This window comes from Schistocerca piceifrons, chromosome 8 (assembly GCF_021461385.2).
Source record: "Schistocerca piceifrons isolate TAMUIC-IGC-003096 chromosome 8, iqSchPice1.1, whole genome shotgun sequence".
Taxonomy (NCBI): domain Eukaryota; kingdom Metazoa; phylum Arthropoda; class Insecta; order Orthoptera; family Acrididae; genus Schistocerca; species Schistocerca piceifrons.
In genome coordinates, this window is record NC_060145.1 from 476,688,504 (window position 1) to 476,708,644 (window position 20,141).

The 20,141-nt window shown below is 41.7% G+C and overlaps 1 protein-coding gene across 2 annotated transcripts in view; it reads right to left on the bottom strand.

The window, feature by feature from the left end:
- LOC124711606 (ribosomal RNA small subunit methyltransferase NEP1) overlaps window positions 1-20,141 on the bottom strand; it is a 64,865-nt gene that overhangs the window by 19,307 nt on the left and 25,417 nt on the right. For both annotated transcript variants that reach the window (XM_047241768.1, XM_047241769.1), the window contains exon 4: window positions 8,816-9,024. In XM_047241768.1, coding sequence (XP_047097724.1) covers window positions 8,816-9,024 — 209 coding nt within the window. The remainder of the gene's footprint in view (window positions 1-8,815; window positions 9,025-20,141) is intronic.

Below are 20,141 nucleotides of genomic sequence, written 5' to 3' on the forward strand. Positions count from 1 at the left end.
TGTAGACTTAGAGAAAGCTTTTGACAATGTTGACTGGAATACTCTCTTTCAAATTCTAAAGGTGGCAGGGGTAAAATACAGGGAGTGAAAGGCTATTTACAATTTGTACAGAAATCAGATGGCAGTTATAAGAGTCGAGGGACATGAAAGGGAAGCAGTGGTTGGGAAGGGAGTAAGACAGGGCTGTAGCCTCTCCCCGATGTTGTTCAATCTGTATATTGAGCAAGTAGTAAGGGAAACAAAAGAAAAATTCGGAGTAGGTATTAAAATTCATGGAGAAGAAATAAAAACTTTGAGGTTCGCCGATGACATTGTAATTCTGTCAGAGACAGCAAAGGACTTGGAAGAGCAGTTGAATGGAATGGACAGTGTCTTGAAAGGAGGATATAAGATGAACATCAACAAAAGCAAAACGAGGATAATGGAATGTAGTCGAATTAAGTCTGGTGATGCTGAGGGAATTAGATTAGGAAATGAGGCACTTAAAGTAGTAAAGGAGTTTTGCTATTTGGGGAGCAAAATAACTGATGATGGTCGAAGTAGAGAGGATATAAAATGTAGGCTGGCAATGAAATCGTTTCTGAAGAAGAGAAATTTGTTAACATCCAGTATTGATTTAAGTGTCAGGAAGTCATTTCTGAAAGTATTCGTATGGAGTGTAGCCATGTGTGGAAGTGAAACATGGACGATAAATAGTTTGGACAAGAAGAGAATAGAAGCTTTCGAAATGTGGTGCTGCAGAAGAATGCTGAAGATTAGATGGGTAGATCACATAACTAATGAGGAAGTATTGAATAGGATTGGGGAGAAGAGAAGTTTGTGGCACAACTTGACCAGAAGAAGGGATCGGTTGGTAGGACATGTTCTGAGGCATCAAGGGATCACCAATTTAGTATTGGAGGGCAGCGTGGAGAGTAAAAATCGTAGAGGGAGACCAAGAGATGAATACAGTAAGCAGATTCAGAAGGATGTAGGTTGCAGTAGGTACTGGGAGATGAAAAAGCTTGCACAGGATACAGTAGCATGGAGAGCTGCATCAAACCAGTCTCAGGACTGAAGACCACAACAACAACATGGATAGGTTAAGTTAAATATAGTGGAAATTAGTGAAGTTCAGTGGCAGGAGGAACAAGACTTCTGGTCTGGTGAATACAGGGTTATAAATACAAAATCAAATAGGGGTAATGCAGGAGTAGGTTTAATAATGAATTAAAAAATAGGAATGAGGGTAAGCTATTACAAACAGCGTAGTGAACGCATTATTTGGACCAAGATAGAAACGAAGCCCACACCTTCCACAATAGTACAAGTTTATATGCTGACTAGCTCCGCAGATTACGAAGAGATTGATGAAATGTATGAGGAGATAAAACAAATTATTCAGATAGCGAAGGGAGACGAAAATTTAATGGTGCTGGGGGACTGGAATTCGATAGTAGGAAAAGGAAGAGAAGGAAAAGTAGTAGGTGAAAATGGACTGACGGTAAAGAATGAAAGAGGAAGCCACCTGGTAGAATTTTGCATGGAGCCTAACTTAATCATAGCTAACACCTGGTTTAAGAATCATGAAAGAAGGTCATATACATGGAAGAGGCCTGGAGACACTGGAAGGTTTTAGATAGATTATATAATGGTAAGACAGAGATTTAGGAACCAGGTTTTAAATTGTAAGACATTTCCAGGGGCCGATGCGGACTCTGACCACAATCTATTGGTTATGACCTGTAGATTAAAACTGAAGAAATTGCAAAAAGGTGGGAATTTAAAGAGATGGGACCTGGATAAACTGACAGAACCACAGGTTGTAGAGAGTTTCAGGGAGAGCATTAGGGAACTATTGACAAGAATGGGGAAAAGAAATACAGTAGAAGAAGAATGGGTAGCTTTGAGAGCTGAAATAGTGAAGGCAGCAGAGGATCAAGTAGGTAAAAAAATGAGGGCTCATAAAATTCCTGGGTAACATAAGAGATACTGAAGTTAATTGATGAAAGGAGAAAATATAAAATTGCAGTCAATGAAGCAGGCAAAAAGGAATACAAACGTCTCAAAAATGAGATCGACAGGAAGTGTAAAATGGCTAAGCAGGGATGGCTAGAGGACAAATGTAAGATGCAGAGGCGTATATCACTAGGGGTAAGAGTTCTAAGCAAAGAAGGGAAAGCAGAAAGGCGGAAAGAGTATATAGAGGGTCTATACGAGGGCGATGTTCTTGAGGACAATATTATGGAAATGGAAGAGGATGTAGATGAAGATGAAATGGGAGATATGATACTGTGTGAAGAGTTTGACAGAGCACTGAAAGACGTAAGTCAAAACAAGGCCCCAGGGGTAGACAATATTCCATTATAACTACTGATAGCCTTGGGAGAGCCAGCCCTGACAAAACTCTACCATCTGCTGAGCAAGATGTATGAGACAGGCAAAATACCCTCAGATTTCAAGAAGAATATAATAATTCCAATCCCAAAGAAAGCAGGTGTTGACAGATGTCAAAATTAGCGAACTATCAGTTTAATAAGCCAGGGCTACAAAATACTAATACGAATTCTTTACAGACATATGGAAAAACTGGTAGAAGCAATCTCGGGGAACATCAGTTTGGATTCCGTAGAAATGTTGAAACACGTGAGGCAGTGAAATGTTGAAACACGTGAGGCAGTACTCGCCCTACGACTTATCTTAAAAGATAGATTAAGGAAAGGCAAAACTACATTTCTAGCATTTGTAGACTTTGAGAAAGCTTTTGACAATGTTGACTGGAATACTTCTTTCAAAATCTGAAGGTGGCAGGAGTCAAATACAGGGAGCAAAAGGCTATTTACAATTTGTACAGAAACCAGATGGCTGTTATAAGAGTCAAGGGGCATGGAAGGGAAGCAGTGGTTGGGAAGGGAGTGAGACAGGATTGCAGTCTCTCCCCGATGCTATTCAATCTGTATATTGAGGAAGCAGTAAAGGAAACAAAAGAAAAATTTTGAGTAGGAATTAAAATCCATAGAGAAGAAATAAAAACTTTCAGGTTCGCCCATGACATTGTAATTCTGTCAGAGACAGCAAAGGACTTGGCAGAGCAGTTGAACGGAATGGATGGTGTCTTGAAGGGAGGATATAAGATGAACATCAACAAAAGCAAAACGAGGATAATGGAATGTAGTCGAATTAAGTCTGGTGATGCTGAGGGAATTAGATTAGGAAATGAGGCACTTAAAGTAGTAAAGGAGTTTTGGTATTTGGGGAGCAAAATAACTGATGATGATCAAAGTAGAGAGGATGTAAAATGTAGACTGGCAATGGTAAGGAAAGTGTTTCTGAAGAAGAGAAATTTGTTAACATCGAGAATAGATTAAAGCGTCAGGAATTCGTTTCTGAAAGTGTTTGTAGGAAGTGTGGCCATGTATTGAAATGAAACATGGACGATAAATAGTTGGTCAAGAAGGGAATAGAAGCTTTCGAAATATGGTGTTATAGAAGAATGCAAAAGATTAGATGGCTAGACCACACAACTAATGAGGAGGTATTGAATAGAATTGGGGCGAAGAGAAATTTGTGGCACAACTTGGCTGCAAGAAGGGATCAGTTGGTAGGACATATTCTGAGGCATCAAGGGATCACCAATTTAGTATTGGAGGGCAGTGCGGAGGGTAAAAATTGTAGAGGGAGACCGAGAGATGAATACACTAAGCAGATTCAGAAGGATGTAGGTTGCAGTAGGTACTGGGATATGAAAAAGCTTGCACAGGATAGAGTAGCATGGAGAGCTGCATCAAACCAGTCTCTGAACTGAAGACCACAACAACAACAACAGATGAGATTAAAAATGTGTTGCTAAGAGAGCTAAACATTATCTGAAAGACTGAGTTTCAGATGTGTTGCAGGGTTTAGAAAAAGTGCTGGTATAAATGTATAGTGCGAAAAGGAGAATACTTTGAAGGGGGATAACACTAATGTAGGGAAATAGATAAAATTCTTCCAAAAAGTCAAATATTCATCTTTTTTTCAATAAACTTCGTATTTGTGAGAGATTTTTTTTTTTGTGTTTTCAATGATAAAAATATCATATCTGTTACACTCAACAGATTAACAAATATGAAAAAATTTAGTAGGTGTCAAGGTACTGACTCGAGTAGGTGGGCAGGTGGAGGCCTCTGCCAGAAACAAACCTGTGGCTTGGGATTCATCCTCGACTCCTTGTCTATACTGACTAGGGAAAATTAAATGGCGCCAGGGTGAAACACAAAGATCAGTGTGTAAAAGAAATATATATAGAAATATGTAGTTTACAGCTATTTTGTTAACAGAATACAAAGGTATTTTATTGTTAATGTTGAGTCCTCAGTGAAGAACACGTTGGGAAGTGCCTAGGGGCTAAACTGGCAGTGACAGACCTACCCTTGCAGTCAACATTTACTCTTGTGACAATAACTGCTCATAAATAGGTAGTGCAGAACACAGTTTGTGATTTATGTTACCTTCTAGGATCTGCTGTAGGTAGTTCGCTATTTGCTCAATAAATGTTTCACATCCTGTGAAGTTGTTCAATCTTAAAAGATTTAACAAACAGTTAAAAGGTAGGGGGCAGAATGAGGGGAGAGGTTCTTCTTGACGTAGTATAATTCATGAGCAATTTTAGTACATCCAATTTGGAGACTGCATGAGGCAATAACTTTGTAGTGCTTTCAGTTGCTCACAATTTCCTGTGGTGTGTAATATATAGCCATTCTTTTCACAGTTCTCTAGGATGCTACGGTATAATGTGCGTCTTTAAATTAGAGTTTTTAGTTCTTTTGTTTTGATCATCACTGATTTTTTGGGTAGTTTGCCACCCAATTAATTACTCTGAATGCTGACATGATACATTATCTAGAAGAAGAAAGTGGATATCCCAGTATTGTGAAGGCATGTAGCTGGTTACACACTCGAGGAATTCCTGTAGACAAAGATGTTCTGTAGAGGAAAAGTTGTACTGTATTTTTGGGCTGTACATGTTGCTATTAATTCTGCAGCATAAATATTGCCATTCTTTATTTCTTTTAGAGATGAACACTTAGCCAACTAGCTCGTAATTGTTGGAAATGTATGTGTAATGGTATCTGAAATGTGGATATTCTTTGTGACTGAATAAAACATACAGTAATAAAAATGAGATTTTTGTTGTCTTTGGTACCACACCATAGATCCATCCTTACTGGTGGCTGGGGCACATGCAATGGGGAGTCAGTGACTGGTAGTTACACATACGGGTTACTGGAGGAAATTGATGTTCTCATTGGAAGTCTTTGAGTCATACTGCAAGGCTCATTCTATTGGTAAGGTGGTTTGTGAGTAACCTGGCCCTGAGTTTAGGAACAAAATGGGATGATGGGAGTGCTTTGGCATTTTGTTAATATTAATTGTACAGTTAATTACATTTTATTGGTGTCGTACTTTCGAAGACGGTATTCCCGGTTGCATAGGAAGGCTATTGTCAGGGCTCGTATGAAAAGCTCCGATTGTGAAGCTTGTAATAATCCTATGACAGAAGTCACAGCTGTCCCATACGCAACGGTTCCATAGTCTAAATGGTATGAGAAGAGTGTTTTATAAATTTTAGTAAATCTGGTTGTACTTTTCCTCTCAAAATGTTGCTTGGAATATGGAGAATATTAAGGAAGAAGGAAGGAAAATTTAGTTTAACATCCCACCAACTACGAGATCATCAGATATGGGGGAGAGTATTCAGTTTGTCAAGCATTAATACATATGCAGTAACCACTCAGTCCTCCACCCTTTTTCTATTTTGGCCAGCTAAGGACCATGCGAGAATTTTAATTCCTGTCATTTGCTTTTTTTTTCTTTCCCTTCTATACTCTTTCACCTTTCAGCACATCTCATCTCCCCCACCCCCCCCACCCCCACCCCCCACCCCCCTTTGAATTTCAATTTTCGAGCTGGTGTGCTGGGTACTGAGTACTCCATTACAGAATTACACAGTGCTGTAGCATAATGCAGAGCCCTGTGACATGGTACCTCTAGGCATTTGTTTACTTGATCCTCCTAGCCCCCTTTCTTTCCTCCACCCTCCTTCCCCTCAGTATTGCTTTGTTTCACAAGGAAAATGTAGTGGGGCACTCCATATACTGTGCACCTGCTCTTGTTATACTTGTTTCTTTCAGGCAATTTTGAACATGTGTGTTATTTTTACTTTATCTAAGCAAAGAATTGAACTGTCAAAGTACCTTTTCATCACAGTATTTATTACAAAGATCACAAAAATATGTAAGCTATTTTGTTGCATATTTTTTGTAATGTAAGAGTCATTAGCCAACAGTTGGTATTCTTTGTCTATTTGTTTCTAGGACCACAGATTTCAGAAAGCTTGAGGACATTCCTGCATACCTTCAAGAACTTGACGAAGTAGATGGACCTGCAATAAATCTTGTTGAGTTAGCTGAAAGCGAAGGTGATCTGAGTGACAAAGTAGTTATTTTTAGTGACAGCGACCATGAAACTAACTCTGAACAGGAGGACAAAGGTGGGTGTTAGAAGGAAAGAAGTTCAGGAATTAAGTTTTTCTTAGGAAAAGGCAAGCTATCAAAATAGAGTAAAAAACAGCCTCTAAAACAAATACAATTAAGCAAAAAAATATTATAAAAGTTTCACCTGGTGTCCCAAGCTATTCAATCGATATTTCTAATGAAATTGACACATTTTTCCAGCTTTTTGAAATGGATATGATAGCATCCCATACTAACAAATATATAGACAATCTTAAACCAAACTACAAATGAACAAGCGATTGTAAAGTTGCGGACAGATGTGAAATTATGGTACTATTCAGTGTTTTAATGTGGGTAAGTATAAAGAAAGGTCAACATGTAAATGTAAAAGAACTCTGGGAGTCCGACAGTACAGGTATGGATATCCTGAGGGCCACAATGGGCTATGCGAGATTTCTACTTGTCATGTGTAGTATCAGGTTTGATGACGTATCCACCAAAATAAAAGGAGAAAACTTGACGAGTTAGCTGCTGTGAGAAAGTTTTACAAACCTTTGCAGTCAATGGGAAACAATCCTATAATCCTACTGAATATGAGACGATCAATGAAATGCCGATATGATTTAGAGGCAACGGCACCTGCATCCAGTATATACTGTTCAAACCAGCCAAATACACTACAAAAATATTTGGCATGTGTGACACAAAGAGTTTTTACACTGGTAATATTGAAGTATATGTGGGAAAACAGCCTGATGAACCATCAAACAGCTCAACAGAAATTGTAAAAATGCTTGTCAGGTACACACAGACATGTCATCATTGACAATTGGTACAGGAGTTGCCAGTTAGCAGAGACATGTTAGAGAAAAACTGGCCATTGTAGGCACTCTGTGAAAGTGGGAAAGTCTGGTGAACCGATGATAAGCTTATGCCCACTCTTAATATTAAGTCTTGCCCACACAATCTCATCTACAGCTTGAATTTCTATCTCAGTGGATTTGAGTGTCATATAATCTGCAACAAATACACTATCTCCATTTTCCAATTGTCTATCCTTTTGGTGTACTCTAATTAAATTTTACACAAAAATTTCACTGGTGTCGAGTCTGGGTTTTAAGTGCCTTTCTGTACCCAGTATTATGTGAACTTTATCATTATTTCAGGACTTTGCTGCATTAACTACACAGTGTCACCTGCCTGCCGGGGGGAGGGGGGGGGGGGGTAATTTTTTCTTTTTTTTTTTTTTGATCTTACACTAATATTTCTGTGTCTCTTACAGTCATCATTATCTGGACTGGATGCAGAGTCACATACTTTTTTTTAAAAAAAAAACCTTATGTGCAACCCACACAGAGTCAGCTATATGGTTAGCAGTCTCTGAGATACACTGCACACTGACCCATTTAGGGGAACCCAGTGGTTTTCAACCCTACAACATATATCCAGGACATCACAGCCTAGCCTGTCCCTGAACCTTCAAAGTCTCTGATTCAAACCTAACACTTCACTCAGATACAGAGGGCCAATATCCCTTTAGGGATAATGCTGAAAATTGTCAGCTTTGTTTACCCTCCAAGAGCGAGTCCAGCCTTCTCCACCTTCTTTGCCAGTCACTGGAAAGAGTACATCGCACATACTTCAAAAACATGGATCAAAATTGACTTACTAATCTTTACTTCTTGCATATCTCAACAGCTTCATACCAACTGAGGCTTTTACTATCTAATTAGGAGAAATCAGTTTTCTTTTTTGAAATTTTGTAGAAGAAACTTAAATATACACACAACACAGTTATTCTTTTAAATTCTTCAGCCATCTGCTGAACTCTTTTTTTTCCATCTTAAAAATATAAAATAAATGCAACTTATGCAATGGTGTCCATTTGGCCTCCAGTATAAGAAGGTAATCTTCACCAAGTGTTTCTGAATGTGATTTTAAATCAAGTTGTTGTATATCCAGCAAATAAATTTATTAGCACAGTATGTCCTCTCAGATGAAGTAACATCTCACATACTGGTGACCAAAATGTGCAAGTGCACTCATTCTTGAGAACAAAATTCATTGTAAGGTACTAAAAAACAATAGTATCTAGTCAGTACAATACAATACAATAACATACTTAATTTATACAAGAAAGTTAGTCTTGCAAAACTGGCAGGAAACTATTACTGATTGGTCTTCACAAAAACTTGCTTACGGTAACTGCTAAATAGCATCAAACTCAAATAATTTCTTCAACTGTATTAGAAAATGATCCAATAACCCGAATGGTAAATTATGGTAAATAAAAGTTAGTGAAACACAGGCTAAAGAAGTTCATGTGTCTCTAAGCTCACCTTTCCATGGGCCATAGCACCAACAACCACCACTATCGGTTCATTATCTGGCACAAGCTCACGGGGATGTACTATTCTGTCAGCTGAAAATGAAGTCCCCACCTTACGACAGCCGACAGGGAGGTGATCTGTCACAGGGTTGCGTATGACTTTCAACAGCTTCATGGGGCTGTCTGATGCTCGCACACTAAATCTATGTAGCAGCTGCACTGTTTGAAGAATGAAACTGAATTAGAAATGACACACAGTAAACATACAACAGCAATAGTTTAACAGTTATTGACCTCTGAAAACAATAAAGACAATGTTTTGTCTAGCAAAGGGGGAGCAGGGGTCTTACTAAGATATGAGAACTTAACTTGAACAATCTACTTTGCTGAGAGATGATGTGCTTCGCTACACACAGCACTTATGCAGTGGTAATGAAGGCTGTTGCAGGTTAAGTGTACTAATGTAAGCATACTATACAAATGTGCCATCTTGTGGCAATATTAAGTAATAAAACTGTCCCAGATGTTCAGCTGTGTTGAATGGTTAAACCCCCATGAACTTTTGACTGAATACTCTTTGGTCGCTGCAAGTGCTCATCAAATGTCACATCGTCAATGGGCTAGTCCTCATACTGGTAAACCTGTGTCGCCCACTGTAATGTAACAGGGGCTCAGTCTGTCACCAAATAATGCAACATTTGTGTTCCACACACGCCATCTATAATCTTCTCTCTTTTTTTTTCCTCTCCCCCCCCCCCCCTTGCCCCCCTCCCCAGCTATTTTCCAAGATTTTAGTTTGACAGCTTACTTAAATATGCTACTGCAGAAACTATTTGTCTCCATAACAACGGAGATGTAGCTGAATGCTTGACGTCCATTTCGTGCTTCCGCCACCCACAAAATCTTGACAAAGCCTCAATTTATACAGCTCTTGTGCTCATCTGGAACTGCTCTAGAGTGTGCATTGTCTATCTGACACAAGGAAGACTCTGCTCATAAGGTAGGTTATGTAAGAGCCCCCTATCATCCTTCAGAGATCTCAAAAACTGTATTATTGCTGGAGGCCTAAAGAATAATTTAACGTTATGCCTCTTCAGGAGCCAGTTAAACTTCCCCATCACTGAACCTCAAAATGTCAATTAAACACAAATATCTTGCCTTGTTCTCGACACATTTTTTTTATTGTATGCCTCATCTGAAATAATTTGTGAAATCAGGCAATGATGATATACATTTTCAAAGGGGAATTTCCATAGGTTACCGAAGTAATGTGCACAAAATTGAAAGCCGCATGCATTAGCAATGTATTGTCATTCATGAGAGTGTGCTGCGAAAGACCAATACTGTGATCTTCTGACACAGCTCGCAACAGGTGAGGGCCTATTTAAACCCCTCCGTGCTATGTTCACACTCAGTTATCATGTTATTACTGCTTGCATACATTTGCCTTATCTTACTGTGGTAAGTGTATGTTATGGAGATTTGCATAAATGTCACAGTCTAATAAAGTAGTACTAATATTGTGAGTTGTGTATCTAAGTTACAACACAAGTGACAACGAGTGTGGGACTGTTCTCCCAGCAGTTTTCAGTCTCTGGTAGGTCCTCTGTTGCATCTACAATGTATTACAGTACTACTGATGACTTTATATGTCAGCTGGTTGATCAGCAAGGGGTTCTTACTGTGGTGTTGCAGAATCTCAGTTAACAGCGGGAGGCATTTGCTACAGTGCAACACAATCAAATCCAGGTATTGCAAACACGTGCCTCTGTTTTGGCCAGTTATAGGTCTGTACCAATCTACATTGCCTGCCATGTCACTCCTTGCACCTCCTGTCTAGCCTGGCACTACCCCTGCCGTTTATCCCCCACCGTTTCCTGTTTATGGTGAGTCTGTTGAAGAATGGGGAGCCTACAAAATATAGTTGCAGCAGCATTTTTCTGCATTTGGATTGACTGATTTTACCTTATGCCGTGCTTTCTTTTTGTCTTTGTATCACCTCGCACGTATCAACTCTTTTGCCCACTGGCCCACCGCCACTCCCTTTTACTAACACATGTGATCTTCTTTCAAAATACCACTATAATAGACGCATGTCACAGCCGCTCGAGTTGGATTCTGTCAGTGTCACAAGAAATTGGGACATTCTCCTATAAAGCTTGGGCAGCTGAACATCACGTTTTAAGCCGTTATTGTCACTTTGTCACTGATGTAGATTAGCAGTCGACTAAATGGTTTGTGATGCAATCATTTGGTTGGCCCCCGATCCTGAGGTTCATGAGCAGGCCTTTCAAAGTGAAAACCCCTTCCTCTCCAACATTCTGACTATTGCACAATCGTTTGAGGTCTCGAGGGTTGCAGGTACTCGAACTGAACTGTGGTTAGGTTGCAGAAGTTACCCCACTTCCACGCTCCATTTGTTGGACTGTTCGCAGGGTGAAGATGTGGTGGCAGTGGTCCATGCGCGAGCAGAACATCACAGTGGCCAGCCCGTACCACTGCGGCAGCCATGGCCGCAGCAGCAGCACAGCACGCCCAGTTGCTGTTTTTGTCGTGGTCTTCAGTCCTGAGACTGGTTTGATGCAGCTCTCCATGCTACTCTATCTGTGCAAGCTTCTTCATCTCCCAGTACTTACTGCAACCTACATCCTTCTGAATCTGCTTAGTGTATTCATCTCTTGGTCTACCTGTACGATTTTTACCCTCCACGGTGCCCTCCAATACTAAACTGGTAATCCCTTGATGCCTCAGAACATGTCCTACCAACTGATCCCTTCTTCTAGTCAAGTTGTGAAACAAAATCCTCTTCTCCCAACTCTATTCAATATCTCCTCATTAGTTATGTGACCTGCCCAGTAATGAACAACAATTCAAGCACTTCACGCTTTCCTCTTGTCCGTCATATTTTGTCACTCAAGATAGGCCGGACTGTCCTAAGCAGTGCACCATTTGCCATCAGAGCAATAAAACAGGCCACATTGCTCCTGTTTGTAATGCAAAATTCCAACAGCCTATTGCAAATGCTGACATGGACGTCAATTGTGTATTGGCAGTCTCCGTTGATCCAGTAAGCTTTTTGTTGATTTCTATGTTTATCATAAGGTTTTGCATCCAACAAACATTGTCAAGAAGCTGCCGTGATGGTTACACCTTTGCAGCAATTTCTAAGCTTCTGTCAATACTCAACCTATCATTGACACATATCCCTTACCACGCCCTGATGAACTTTTTTGCTAAGCTCGCTGGTGGTCAGTATTTTTCCAAGATCAATCTTTCCATTGCAGCTTCCCGTTGATGCTGAATCTCAATGGCTCTTGGTCGTTAATACACCTTTTGGCTTACATTAATACTTGAGGTTACCATTTGCTGTGGCCAGTGCCCCAGTGATTTTTCTCAAACAACTCACAAGGTCTGTGCCTGGCTGCGATAACTACCTTGATGATATTGTGGTCTATATCTCCTCTACTGCTGAACATCCCAGCAACTTACGTACGCTCTTTTCAGTGTTATAGGCCACCGGGTTAAAATGTAATTTGGAAAAGTGCCGCTTCTTTCAGCCTTCTATTGTTTATCTTGGGTTGGTTGGTTAATTTGGGGTAGGGGACCAAACAGCAAGGTCATCGTCCCCATCGGATAAGGATGGATAGGGAAGGAAGTCAGCTGTGCCCTTTCAAAGGAACCATCCTGGCGTTTGCCTGAAGCAATTTACGGAAATTGTGGAAAACCTAAATCATGATAGTTAGATGTGGGTTCGAACTGGTGTCCTCCTGAATGCGAGTCCAGTGTGCTAACCATTGTGCCACCTCACTCGGTTTTGTCTCGGGTTCAAGATCTCTACCACTTCATCAGCATGTCTCCTCTCTTATGGCTCTTCTGTGTCCTACATTAGCCAAAGAATTCCAGGTGGTTTTTTTTTAGGTATGATTGCTTATTATCATCAGTTTTTTCCAGGGGTGGCATTGGTTACACAACCGTTACATGCTTTGCTGCATAAGGGAATGTCCCTTCACTGTTTGCATATGTGTGAAACGGCGTTTTCCAAACCGAAATCTATGTTACAATCTGCACCTTGCTTCATAACCTACAAACCGGCTTAACATTTAGTGTCAGCAACAGATTTATCGCAGCGTGGGCCGGGGGTGGTGTTCGCTCATAAACATTCTGATGGCTCCCAGTGGCCAATTGCATAAGCATCAAAGATCCTTAATTCGACCCAGACTAGATATTCACAAATAGAGAAAGATTCCCTCGCTATTGTTTATGCCTTAATGAAGTTTCACATTTTCCTCTATTACATCTCCTCATGGATCACAAGCTTTTAGTTTTGCTGTGTAACTCCTCAGTGTTGTTGCTGGACAAAGCAGCACAGGGCACTGTTCCTCTCTCGGTACAACTACGAGATTCACTTCTGCCCCAAGGCTAAACACACGAATGCTAACGTGCTCTCTCATCTTCCAGCTGGCCAGGACCCAGTTTTTGTTAGGGAAGAGTTACTCTGTTCCCACATTGACGAATGCGCTCAAGAAGCTGTTGACGGTTTTTCGATCACTAGCATTCGAGTTGTGCAAGTTACTGCTACGATCCGAGTTTATGGAAAGAAGTCTACTGCAAGCAATAGGGCTGGCCTGAGGCACCTCCATTATGGTCATCTGATCCCCTCCATTACTACTGTGTGTTTCGCCATCGTTTCTCTATTGATGGTGTTCTACTCCTTGATACAGACTACTCAGCTCCTCGCGTAGTGGTTCCCTTAGCTCTCCATTTGGAGATCCTGCAATTGCTGAACACTGATCACTGGGTAGGAGGTGGGGCAAATGGGGGAGGGGGAGGGGGAGGTGTCACGCACCACGGTGTTAGCCTGCTGTCGTGTTTTTTGGCCTGGTTTGGACGGCAACATCAATTGTTTGGTTACAGTATGTTCTCAATGCGCATTGCAGAAAGCTGCCCAGCGGGCAGTGTTGTATCCGTGGCAACAACCTTCGCAGACCTGGGACCATCTCCACATTGATTTCGTCGGCACTTTCCTCAATAATAGTAATTGATACATTCTCTCGATGCCATATGTTGTTTGTTGCATGTTAATTTTGGCCTCTGCCACTGTGGCAGCACTGTTGAAAATTTTTTCCATCGAAGGACTTCCGGCAACATCTGTCTCTGATAATGGCCCTCACTTTGTGTCACAGGGGTTTGCCGCCTCCTGCAACACCTGCGGGATTTGTCACAGTTTTGCCCACCCCCCCCCCCCCCCCCCCTTCACCCGTCCAGCCCAACAGGTAGGCTGGAAAGTTAGTTAGTTAGTTAGTTAGTTAGAAAATTCCAACTGCAAATTAAGAAGTACGTGATCCGGTGCCCATTTGACATTGTCTCAGATGAATTTCTGTCTTCCTATCGGTTCATACCACTCGGCAACAACAATCCCAGTCCTGCCGAACTGCACAGGCGTCAACCTTGGATGCTCCTGCTTCTCTTGCGACACGGCCAGGGACACCAACTCGTGCAGCCATCATCCCATTTCCAGCCCGGGGTGGCCATCTGGGCACGAGCGTTCGGTCGTTGCCCAAAATGGATTCCCGCCATCATCTCCCGATGCCGCAGCCACTGTCTCTGCGATGTTCATATGGAGGAGGCCTTCTGTGCACACCATTATGATCGGTTGTGCCTGTGTGTGGATGACCAGACGAGCCTGGCCAAGACACCGACGTCACCACGCCAGTCTGCATTGCTTGGCGGATCACTTAACGCGGCTGTGTCCCTGCCACGACATACGAGGAGTTCTCCAGCATCGGTGGACAAAGGTGGCACAGTTTCTCAAATACTGCTACCGATACCGATGTAGTCACCATCCACACCAGAGCAGTCTCCTCCACCTCAGCCGCCAACTGCAGGGACCCACCTTCACCAGGTCCTAGGCCTGATACGGACCCAAAGCTTGTGCTGATGTCACCCATCCTACCATACAGGTTGCCACAAGACAGCAGACTATGATGCTGCCCACCGACCAAGTACTTCAGATCACATGCCCCAGTATCAGCACATCATCTCAGTCAGTCTTGCGGAGGAAGATGCTACAGGCACCTGGCAAATCTGAGCTGCTCCCCAAGGGAAGAGGACTGAAGTAATGTACACTTAATTGAAATCCATGTGTATTAGCGTATCATCCGAAAGAGTGAGGCACAAGAGAGCGATACTGTGAACTTTCAATAGAGCCCGCCATGGGGGCGTACCTACTTAAACCTTGCTGCACTACTCTCGTGTTCAGTTATGTCATTACTGCTTACATACATTTACTTTATCTTATTGTGTACAGTACAGTACAGTGACAGGCATATATCCCACAGTCTAATAAAGTTGTAATAACATTCTTGGTTGTGATGTGTGTCCAAGTTACAATAGTGCTTACGGGTGTTCTGCCAATGTGTTGTTTCTATTTTACGTGCTATATTTTAACAACCGACCCACTGTCTTCTTCAGGTGCTTCGAGTTTTGCTGTTATCTGCACTTGCTGCCTGGACTCCAGCCAGACTGGCTTAAATTAACACTTAACAGCAAAACTTGCAGCACCTGATGAAGACAGCTAGGTTGGTTGTCCATGTATAGCACATAAAATGGAAACAATGAACTGACGAAACACCCAAGAGCTGACTATTAATCAACCACATCAAGAAAACCTGAGACATCATAAGGTACTCAGTTATCTTGTGGCATATTTTTGGCATTTGAAATGAGTTTTGCAGAAAAGACTAATACAATTAAAGTTTTCTCTCTTAAATATTGTGCAAATGGATACTTTCATTTAAGTCAATCAAGGTTGTTGCCAATGTAGTACTCTGAAAGTGATCTTTCTTGGGTATGTCAGAATTTTTTTGCATGTGACATTTGGAAAGGACTGATTTATTAATCACATATGTTGCAAATGAGTAATATAATAGTTAAGATTAGTTTCGGTCAATCATCCATCATTAGTGGCACACATTTATTTTAATATGTTAGCTGTAGTTTATATAGTAGCATTTTATGTGTATGTGACTTTTAATATCATTTGTGATGTGATTTGCCTTATATGTAATACTTTTTATGGTATGCCAATGATGATATTTCATAATATTTGCATAATGATACGATTATATGATTTATGTATGTACATATATGCAATCAGCACCAGGTATTGTTTACAAAAACATACGCAGTAATCATTGTCAACTGCTGTACGTGCAAAGATTATTATTTCTAACACATCATAGAATTTTACTTGAAGAAACAGAAAACGAAACAGCCAATAAAAAAATATCACAGTTATGGTTCAACATTAACAAGATAATCAAATAAACTTTTTAAACCTCGAAACCACAACAAATGGAGCTATGCATAAATTCAACACCTATCGAAAACAGACCACCACAAACTGTAGAGTGCACAATATCTCGTCATCTGGCGGCACAAAAAAGAAGAATATTTTTGAACGTGAAGAGAGAGACTAATAATGTATCCACTGACTCAAGAAAACAAAGTCTTCAAATCAGACACTAACAAGAACAATAAAAAATAATTGTTATAACTCCACCATTGACAAAATTTATATCAGAAAACAACATACAAATGAAACAAAATAAAAGACAACATTACCTTAACAAGGACAAATTATAGCAAGAATAAACAATTCATTATTATACTACACTGGGGAAAAATTTCATATAAAATTACACTCACACTTTAGAAAACCAATCTAAAAATATGCTTCCAAACATACAGCACATCACACACATAGCATGCTGTGATCACTAATTTGTCATAACATGGAAAAATCCCATAAATTTGCACATTCGGATGTTTATAAGTTAAAATGTGGTAGCTATGAGCACATTTATGTACGACAAACTGGACAAAATTTCAAAATGAATTACTCTTCATTTTGTACTTTAGCATCTGCAATGGTATGACAACTACACTGTCAGCACGGTTACTTCACGGGCCGACAGTGGCTCGATAACAACCCAGGAACAGAAGACTGTGAGAGGAAACAAAAACTCGCATTGAGTGTAAGCAGAAAGTCCGAGCCCACATAGAAAAGTGCACAGAGATAACACAGCACACGGTTGGCGGGTGCGACTGTCGTCAGAGTACTCGGCAACAATGCTCGGCGTGATGCGTGCGGCAAGGTCCACAGTAGCTGAACTTGGCTTAAGCCCTGGCTCGCTCGGCTTATTGCCAACCGCAGGTAATGCCTCCATCAGCAGGTCTGCCCAAACTACGCATTCGTGCACCCTCCGTGGCAGCTTTCCAAACTATTCCACGGCATTACGCAGACTGCTGAGGATACTACATCCATCCCATCCCCAAAAGAAGGCTATATAGGGCATAAAATGGCCGGGCTCAGGTCGCGACCTCCAGCATAGAATTGTAGTGGTCACTGGAGAAGCTGGCAGCAGATTGACTGCTAAAAGATGTTATGCCCACACCGCCAGTTCCACCAGAAGCAATTGGTGGGTGACTGTCCGTTGGTAGCAATGGAGGCAGCCACTTCCATCGGCGAGGGGGGAGAGGAGGAGGAGGAGGAGAGTGGATGAAAGACGAAAACCCACACACTCCACATTGGCAGGCACAGGTGCAAGTCTCAGTGGGGACCAAGACTGCAGACAATGGAAGGACAGTAGAGGAGACGGCAACAGGGAAGCATGCAGCTGCAAGTGGGAGCCTACACTTGAAAGAATGTCATGACCGATCATACCACCTGACTGACCAGAAGACTGCAGTGATAACAACCTGACAGGGCATGGGCACAACTGTTTTGCACAATGAGTCAGCTTCTCCCTACTGACACCCAGCACAAACAGCTGCTGAACTCTGACACCCACCATGAGACCTCACAGCCATCCTGCCGACCTGGCAGCCCCGAAAAATGCAGCAGGCCACGGTGGTTTGTGGCACGTGACTCAGGATGCGACAAAGCAAGGGAACACTGTGGCCAGCGCCCGTGCAAATGTTCTGCCAGACTGCACCCACTGACGTACGGTACATAGCCAGAAAAACTGACAACACACCATTGTAGGAAGACACAAACACTGACCTTCATTTGGGTCTTGACTGTCCGCACGGTACACTCCACCTCCGAGTTAGAAGCCGAGTGAAACGAGGTGTTAGTCAGATGCCTGATACTGTTACAAATGCAAAAGTCTTCTTACTCCCACGATAAATTTCCTACCATTACCAGACATGAGGTTACCGGGCAACCCTCAATGACAAAAATAATCAATAATACACAGTGGCAGCTGACGATGTGGAGAGCAGTTCGACTATGTATGGGAAACTGGACAATGCATGGACTACCGACAACCACATGCTGCCCAAAAACTAACACACAAAATTGGAGCACAGCCTATCCCAAGGGCACTCAGAGACCGACAGAGGAGAAAACTGTCACGGCAGTGTACCGTGCTTCTGTGCATGAGCCCTGAAAGCCTTCACCAGACTTACGATGCCACAATCGATCGCAGGTCAGTACACACGTGATGTTGCGCCAATGCCTCAGTGTGAGGTGTACCGAGTGCGATGCATGCAGCAACTGGAGTATGCGAGGGCACAATGGCAGGGGGCCACCACTCGACATCATAGCTTTCCTGTGTCAAGTATGTGCTGACAGGACAATTAAGTCTCAAATTAGCAAGTCCAAATAAGAAGAAGCACATTTGGGACATTCAAAATGACACTCACATAACAGACTCTGCAAATCAGCAATCTGCCCTTTGTACGGCTGCCCAGGGTGCTTGTGCTGGTTAAACCGAAACCGTGCTGCCACCACACAGGCTCAGTGTCTGAAATATTGCATTAGCAACTGACACAGCTCGTCAAAGAGGAGTTCCTCATACTCAATGGAGAGCTTCAAATTTTGGACAACTTCGTACAAACCTGCACTGCTCAACAATGACGAGGCAGCCTTATAGACTAGATTGATGTTACGCCTTGCCTGGCAGAGCAGCAATTGACACTTTCCTACGTTACTTGAGGTTTACTGAGTAAAAACTGTGATAATGCCCGAGTAAATGAATTTCCTCCCATAAGTGAACAGGAGATGAAAATATTGCTCTTACAACACCTGTTAAATTCCCTGGTGAGGATTGCGTCAGGTCGTAAAGGGGCATGGCTCAGTCCACTCTGCCTTCTTGCTCCTCGTCCGGTGGCCACTCACTCATCCCATTACTTGAACAATGCCAAAGAAGATATCAAAACACATTCAGTTAAGGACACTGAAGGAAACAAACTGACTACATTAGGTAATGAATGAGTTTGCCATGCAAAAGTAAGTACAGCTGGAGGGTTTCTTTTCTGTCTGCATTTTACAATTTTGAGGGGCCAGAGGCACCTTTCACATTATCCTACCAAGCCCAAATTTCATACGACTTATTCTTGCTCAAAAAAGTAAATACATAAACAGTTTAAAAAATGTGCCCATGTAAGAGCAAATCTACTCCCCCCCCCCCCATCGAATTATTTATGTTATTCTGAATTCCGAAGCGTGAAACTTCACTAAGAAGTTAGTGGTACATTGCCAAGAAAATTGCCAGACGATGATAGAATTAATGAATGGCTAAATACTGCAGGTCTATCGTGCTGGTCAGCTACACCAGGGTTGGATGCCTTTAACGACCACTTCACATATAAAGTAGAGAATAAAGCTACTGTGCCAAAGGCAGACTTAGCCATTACATCTGGATATATGTCTTCAGTACTGCAGGTGCTAGATACGATAAAAAAAAATCAATTTGTAGAACAGCTCTAAAAACGCTGCTCTGTTTGGTTTTTAAAAGTGTATGATTCCCTCATTCCATATGGTATGATTAAAAAACCACCACTCAGCTTTACATACGAGTGGATTGTCCCTTTGTGCCATAAAATGTCACCATATTTTATCATCAAAAAGCTGAATAAGTGCTGCGTGTCCAAATCCCAGGATAAACACTTCAGTTACTTAGTGAGGAGAGTGACGAAAATACTGACTGAAAGGAACACATACATGTCAGCAAACAGGCTGGTATTTCTGTATAATTTATCTACATTGCAACATAAACATGTCTAGAGAGTGACACTCTCAATAATAAAGGGTGTGGCTTATATCTATGAGCTTATGTGTAATGTTCATAAAGTAGAAGCTCAAATTACTGTGGGCCGATATACGGCAGGTTCAGATGTTGTTGTTGTTGTTGTGGTCTTCAGTCCTGAGACTGGTTTGATGCAGCTCTCCATGCTACTCTATCCTGTGCAAGCTTTTTCATCTCCCAGTACCTACTGCAACCTACATCCTTCTGAATCTGCTTAGTGTATTCGTCTCTTGGTCTCCCTCT